This window comes from Eschscholzia californica, unplaced genomic scaffold, assembly GCF_041429995.1.
Source record: "Eschscholzia californica isolate CP2 unplaced genomic scaffold, dmEscCali1.0.p SCAF_3, whole genome shotgun sequence".
Lineage (NCBI taxonomy): Eukaryota > Viridiplantae > Streptophyta > Magnoliopsida > Ranunculales > Papaveraceae > Eschscholzia > Eschscholzia californica.
In genome coordinates, this window is record NW_028238420.1 from 22,572,462 (window position 1) to 22,579,930 (window position 7,469).

Genomic DNA, 7,469 nt, shown 5'->3' on the forward strand with positions numbered 1-7,469 from the left:
CTCAGAACCCATCATAAGAAACTCAAGGTCCCTCCAGAGTTCCCGGCGAGGAACAGTGCTATTACTTCCATACACCACTGCCAAAAGAAAACCCGAACCATCTGGAAACCGAACTCCACCTGCAATTACTTGTCCTCCAACATGAGACACAGTGAAATCAACCCTACTCGGGTCCCATCCAATCCAAATCCGTCCATTCGGAACAGCCACGTAATTATCAATAAAGGTCCAGTTAGAATTAAGACTACGCTGAATACGAGTCTTATTCCTTTCTTGGACATGAGTTTCCAAAAAACCACACAACCCAATACGGTTCAATCTCACAAAATCTCTAACACTCTTCGTACGGAGAGGGTCATTAAGACCTCTCACATTCCAACATGCGAGATTAATCATTAAACTGTGGAGGGGGGTGTTTCGACCTCCGTGGAGGTCTTCAAATTACTCTCTAATCTCGTATCACTCAAAGTAAGGGCTGATTCTGTTTGAGTGTCATGCATCAAATGGCTTTCTTCCTCATGGTAATTATGGTCCTTTCCCGATGCCTCCCCCTCTGACACTCGGCTAGGACCCTCCAAAAGAAGATCACCTGAGTTAGACAAAATCGAGAAAGAGTTACCTGAATGGGGATTGGGTTGCTTAGGTTGACTATGTGGTGAGACATTTCTTTTGGCTATCTTACGACGTTGGTGGTCTGGTTTATCAAAATGGCCTACTCCAACCGCAAAGTTACTCGCTTTCGACTGAACCACTAACCAGCCACCGTCCCTCTCTTGTCCCTCCTCCGAGCTTTGTTTATTTATGTCCCGAGTGTTAACTATGGCTGGACGTTTTCTGCCCCCTTCTTGTCGACCAGCACCATGATTTCGACCAGATTGGTTGTTGGTGTTCCTCCCAGTAGCATTAGTGCTTTGATGATTCAAATCTTGCTTTTTCGTGCCTAGACAAGAATTCACATTATTATCCACCTTTCGAGCACTAACAGATTGCCTATTCTCATTAACTTTTGTGTTTGTGTCAACACTACATTTCAGTTGCTTGGGACATGTTTTCTCATCGTGCCCAAACACTGTACACACTCCACACTTAGCCGGCTTCCAAGAATACTCAACTTGGATCGTAACCATATGTTCGGAATCTCCATCTTCAACACACATATTTATTTCATCTGGTAACTCTTTATCTGCCCTTACTTCCACACAAACACGAGCAAACGTCATCCGCTCCCTTGTTTTAGTTAAGCTATCCTGCATCAAGGGTACACCCAACACACTTGCAATATGTGAAATACCATTAGAATTAAAGAGAAAGACGAGAATGTTTCGCAAAGTAATCCAGATTGGTATGGTCCTCATTTCTTGAAGCTCCTTTTCTACATTGAGACGCCATGGTCGTACTACAAATAACCGACCAGCAATAAAGATTGGCTCAAATTCCATCGCTCGTCTTCTATCTTCGGAAGATGAGAAGTGAATGACATAAGCTGAGTTTCCGTGCACCGTGAGTTTCATGTTACCTTTCGGATTCCATTTTTTCGTTAGTACACTATAAACCAGTCCATAAGCTAGTCTTTCTCCAACAAAACTACCCATGAGGATGTTGTCAAACGACTTAATTTCATTTGCAAAATCAGAAACTTTAACTTTTCCTATCACACGACCATCTCTTTCTATAGGTGGAATGTACCTCAAATCAGCGATGTTAGAATCTGGTTGCGAGTTGAATAATGCTGTCCAATTTGAGTTGTTAGAGGCACCCCAAGTTGGCCCAGCGTGAAGGACCGGCCCAGCAGCATTTGAGGTTTCAACCGAAACCCTAATTTCTGATTCACGTGGGATCATGGTTGCAGGTTGTTGCTGCCTTGCCGGAGCTTCATTATTCCTGTTGGTGCTCATCAATGGAACATGGAGAGGGCTGGGGTTAACCTGCTAATCATCACTTCTCATTTGATTGCGAAGAGAACCCGATAACAAGTTGTTTCGGATGTTTTCAGCTAAATTTGAATTGCCTTTGTTGAACCTTGCTGCTGGCCGAATAGGTATTGTGTTCTTTTGAACATGAGAATCAGAACCATTCATTGGATCCTTTGTCATTGCTTTGAAGACGATATTTTCTGTTTTCGTGGAAAGGTTTTCATCATTCTTCTCAAGAACTTCCCCTAAGACCGACTGACCTGTTGTTTCTGCCTCCATTTCATCTTCACTACTTGGTAATGGTGCAGCCGAGAGGTATTTTCCTTCTCCCACCGCACCAACATCCTTCATTAACACCATTAACCGAGAAGGATCTCCAAACTTGTTGGAGATTTCGGATTAAAAAACACAGAAATCAGATCAGAACTTTGAAAAACGTGCAAGCTAAGTTGGATAGAGTTACCATCAATATTGAGTGGCTTAAGCTATTTCCTGGGTCTAAGGTGGTGTTTGAGAGTCCAAGGACTTCTGACCACTCTCCTGCTATTGTATGTCTTGAGATGGAAGTGGTTACGGGTTGGAGACCTTTTAAGTTCTTCAATTGCTGGGTGGAGGAGCCTGGTTTTTTGGAGATGATTGAGGTGGTTTGGCAAAGTCCTGTGGAAGGCAATGCTATGTATAGGTTGGTTTCTAAGTTGAAGGCTGTTAAAGGAGGGATTGCTAAGTGGAAGAAGGACAAATTTAAACAGTTTCCTAAGCAGGTGGTTGCTGCTAGGATACATATGGAAAGGATTCAGGAGGAGTTGAGATTAAATCCTACCAACTCTGAGTTGAGACAAGAGGAGAGGACAGATGTGGAGACCTATGCTCATAAGGCTTGTGCTGAAACTTCTATGTTGAAGCAACAAGCTAGGGTTAAGTGGCTCACCTTGGATGATGGTAACAATAAGTTCTTTTATAGCACTTTTAAGGAAAGAAAGGCTAGGAATTCTATTAGGCAGGTGGTGAGAGATGATGGGGTGTTGGTTGAGGAACTGGAGAAGTGAGGTGCTAGACTCCTTTCAGTTTCCTCATCCTATAGGAAGTGAGTATTGCTCTGTTTTGATTCAGCCTGTGAGTAGAGATGAAGTTGTCCATGCCTTGTCTTCTATAGGTTCTGAGAAGGCCCCAAGCTCTGATGGTTTTTCATCCTTCTTTTTCAAGAAGTGCTGGAACATAGTAGGGGATGATTTTGTTGCAGCTGTGCAGAACTTTTTTTAAGTCAGGGAGGATGCTGAGGGAATGGTGGTGTTTTCTTTGGTTAGTGAGAACCAGTCAACCTTTATTTCTGGTAGGAGAATTCAAGATAACATTATGTTAGCCCATGAAATAGTTAGACACTATAACCATAAGAGTGGGGTGGCTAGATGCACTGTGAAGATAGATATTAAGAAGGCCTATGACACTGTAAGGTGATCTTCTTTATTAAAGATTCTTAAGAAGTTCCAGCTGCCTGAATTGTTTATTATGTGGAGATTTGAGTGTGTTTCTACTCCTAGATATTCTATTGTGGTCAATGGGGGTGCTCATGGTTATTTTCCAGGCAGGAGGGGTTGGAGGCAAGGGGATCCCATGTCTCCTTACCTTTTTGTTATGGTAAAAGTTTTTTCTGCTTTGATGATGAAGGAGGAGGGTAAAGGTCTTTTCCACTTACACCCTTGGTGCAAGCGCCCTAAGATCACACATCTTTGTTTTGCTGATGATGTTATGGTGTTCTTTAGAGGGGATGTTACTTCTGCTTGTGCTCTAGATAGGGTCCTGGTTGGTCTCAAGAAGGGTACTGGCCTAGGTGTCAATTGTGAGAAAAGTTCCATGTTCTGGGCAGGGATTGATGATGGGGTTAAGATCCAAATCCAGCAGGTGTTGGGCTTTCATTGGGGTTCTCTGCCTATTAGGTAACTTGGTCTTCCTCTGGTTTCTACTAGGCTTTCTTTTAATGATTGTTCTCCTATCATTGAGCAGATTCAGGGGAGAGTGCAGTCTTACAAGGCTAGGTACTTGTCCTTTGCTGGCAGATGCTTGTTGATTAAGGTTGTGTTATGTGGGGTTTTGGTCTATTGGACTTCTGTTTTTGTGTTGCCTAAAAGAGTGTTTAAGGAGATAAATTCTATCTTCTTTAGATTCCTTTGGAGTTGGGTGGAGATGGGAATTAAGAGACATACTGTCGAGAGGGATATTGCTTTTCTTCCCAAATTAGAAGCAAGAATGGGAATTAGAAGTATTGAGTGCCTTAATGAAGCTATGAACTTCAGACATGTTTGGGACTTAGTGAGTGGCAAGGACTCTCTTTGGGTCAGATGGGTGAAGAAGAATTTGATTAAGGAGAAGTGTTTTTGGATCATGAAGGTTCCCAATGATAGTTCTTGGTGTTGGAGGAGGATTTTAGGGAGAAGGCCAGGGCTCTCATTTTTCATCTTGTGGGCAAGGGGGATAGAATCAGTTTGTCGCTGGATGTTTGGCATCCCCAAGGGGTTTTGTACTCTACTTATGTGGAGAACTTGAGGTTTGATTCAAATTTGAAGTTGTCTATGCCTTTGTCTGATATTATTCAGGATGGATCTTGGAAGGTGCCTGCCCATCTGCAACACATTCTAGGTCATGTGTTGGGTTCCATGGAGGGGCTGAAGATTGGGAAGGTTGAGGAGGACATAGCAGTGTGGACTATTAGCAAAAGTGGTGAGTTTACAGTGAAGGATACCTATGATTGTGTGAGGCAGAAGGGTCATAAGGTGGAGTGGCATAGCTTGGTGTCGTCTAGCATGACTCTTCCTAGACACTCTTTTTTTGCTTGGGTTGCTATGCATAGGGGTTTGAAGACTACCATGAAGCTCTGCTCTTGGGGTTTCAATGTGCCTAAGAGTTGTTTTCTTTGTGGGATGACTGATGAGACTGATTTTCACATTCTTTTTTAATGCTCCTATTCAGGTGAGGTTTGGAGGGGTTTATTATTTATGTTAGGGATCACTCCTTGTCTATTTCATGATTGGGACCATGCTATGAGCTGGTGCTTGGCTCATCTTCAGGGAGGAAAGTTTGTTAACAAAGTTGGTTGTATGCTGTTTGCTTCCTATATATACCATATATGGAGGGAGAGGAACCTAAGAGCATTTCAGCAAATTAGTAGGAGTGCAACCACCATTCTTGTTCTTATTAAGCAGGAGGTTGTCATTAAAGTTCAAGCATGGTGTGGGAGAATAGAAGTTATCCCTGAAAACTCTGGCTTACTAGAAAGGTTGAATATTGTGAAGCCTTTGGTGTCTAAATGTGTGCAGGGGTTGAAATGGAAGGCTCCAAGGGCAGGGTCGGTGTTGATTAACACTGATGGGGCGTTTGATCAGGATTATGCAGGTTATGGGGCTATTATTAGAGATGAGTATGGTACAGTGATTGCAGCTGGAGCTGGAAGAGCTGTCCCTAGCAGTGTGCTTGCTCATGAGATGCAAGGAGTCTTGTTGGGTCTGAGGTTGGCCTGGGATAGAGGATGCCAAAGGGTGATTGTTGCTACTGATTCAATCAATGTGGTTTCTCTGTTGAATGCTGGGGGGAGTAAGCCTCCTAGGACTGTGTGGACCTTTTGGAGGGATATTCAAGGTCTGATGAAGAAGTTTGAGAGCTGCGAGGTGCTCCATACTTTCCGTGAGCTTAACCAGGCTGCTGACTTTCTTTCTCGGCTGAGTAGTAATGGAATCCTCAATCTGGATGTGGAAAGGTTACCTAGCATGCGAATTTGATAGTTGCTCAAGATAGGATGGGGGTGGTTAGGCTTAGGAGGTTGTGGCCGGATGCTTGATGTTGGTTTTCTTGTTGTTTTTTTGGTTTAGTCCTCTGTAGATTGGTTTATGTGGACTATTTGTTGTTAGTGGTTTTCTTTAATGGTTAGGGCCAGGGTCCCTATAATCCCTGTTGACTTTCCTAAAAAAAAACATGAGTTTTTAATCTTTCAACTAGAGGATGGTGAAACCTATGAGAATGCTTTTAGAAACATGTTAATAAATTAACCAAAGATTTCATTGGTCTTAATGTTATGATTTACCATTGATAGTTATTTTTAAATTAATTCTTCATTATTCATGCTTCATGATTTGATATGCTATGATTAGATTAAATTCTTTGATGGTTAATACTTATTAGTTGATGAGTAATAGTTGGATGATTTTATATTTCATAGCAATGGTGAATAGATAAGTAGTTAATATTGTTTCAACGGAAATATTTTCCGGACTTTAGATAGTTCATATCCTAAAGTCCGAGTAATAGAGAAATTTCTATTAATTTATTAAATGTCTTTTTAAGTGTTTCATAGGTGGATTCAAAATCTCTAGGTATTCTCCCCCATTGATTCGTTTGCCATTATTATTTGTTTTAGTATTTTTATTAGTTTGTCACCAAAACCACTTTCAGAAACAAAAATCGTGTTAGTTCTAAGTTTTAGAATAGGTTTCACTTAGTTTCTACGGATCGACCCTGGTTTTACCGGGTTATTACTCGACGCTCGTATACTTGCGGGTGGAGACCTTTTAGGGTAACCTTTTAGGCCCATCAAGTTTTTGGCGCCGCTGCCGGGGACTATGTTTTAAATTTGTTCTAATCTTGGAAAGTTTTTATTTTTGGTAAGTTTTGAATTTTTGAATACTTTGACTTGCTTCTCTGTTTTTGGTGTGTAGAACACTAAGGAGCTGAAGAGGAGGCGCAACAAGGAGGATGACCTCGAAAGAAGAAATTTACAATTTTTTTTTATTTTGGAAAGTTTTAAGTTTTGACCCTAATTTAAAAGAGTTGAATTGTAATCGAAACCAAAGAAGTCACAAAATCTCTTTTTCTTCCACAGAATGAGAGCAGCCTTCACCTTCTTAAGTCTGCTAAACAACCTAAACATAGGGTTTCCTGTCACTTCCATTTGCCAAGCCTTATCCACCTCCTCCAAAAACCCCTCCTCCTCAGTCCAACAGTTGAAAATTTTGAAAGGTCTAGGCCCTACACCAACCTCTTCAAACAAGCTAACCAGACAAGGAGAGTGGTCAGAAACACCTTGAATAAGAACTCAGCCCTAGCAATTGGGAGGAGCTGAATCTATTTAATGTTTACAAAAGCTTTATCCAGCTTTTGGGCAATACAATGATTCCCCTCCTACAAGTTAGGCCAAGTAAAATAACACCCTGAAAAAGGACAATATAAAAGTTGAGTGTCCCTCACACAATCTCTAAAATTAACAAGCTCATTGGCCCTCACACCAGCACCACCCATCTTTTCCTCCACCTCCAAAATGGCCTTAAAATCCCCCCATTACAATCCAAGGAACATTGTGAACCTGAGCAATCCCCCTCATCTCAGACCTCAGGCTTCTTCTCTCCGTCACTAAGTTCCTAGCGTAAACACAGGTCAACATAAACGACCTACTATCCATCAACACCACCAGGACAGTCAGACTTTGGTCATTCATAGAAACCAAAGACACAGAAACCTGGCAAGGGTCCCACAACAGCCACACTCTACCAGCCCTATCACAATCATAATTAT

At 41.8% G+C, this 7,469-nt stretch overlaps 1 protein-coding gene across 1 annotated transcript; it reads left to right on the top strand.

The window, feature by feature from the left end:
- Positions 1 to 2,212: 2,212 nt before the first annotated feature.
- LOC147549057 (uncharacterized) lies at positions 2,213 to 2,959 on the top strand. The gene has a single exon (XM_086668198.1). It carries the CDS (start codon positions 2,213 to 2,215, stop codon positions 2,957 to 2,959), a length of 747 nt encoding a protein of 248 aa, XP_086524324.1.
- The last annotated feature ends 4,510 nt before the right edge of the window (positions 2,960 to 7,469 follow it).

What these genes read in the sequence shown, in the direction of transcription:
- LOC147549057 (XM_086668198.1), top strand. Translation starts at nt 2,213, where the DNA reads ATGGTGCAGCCGAGAGGTATTTTCCTTCTCCCACCGCACCAACATCCT.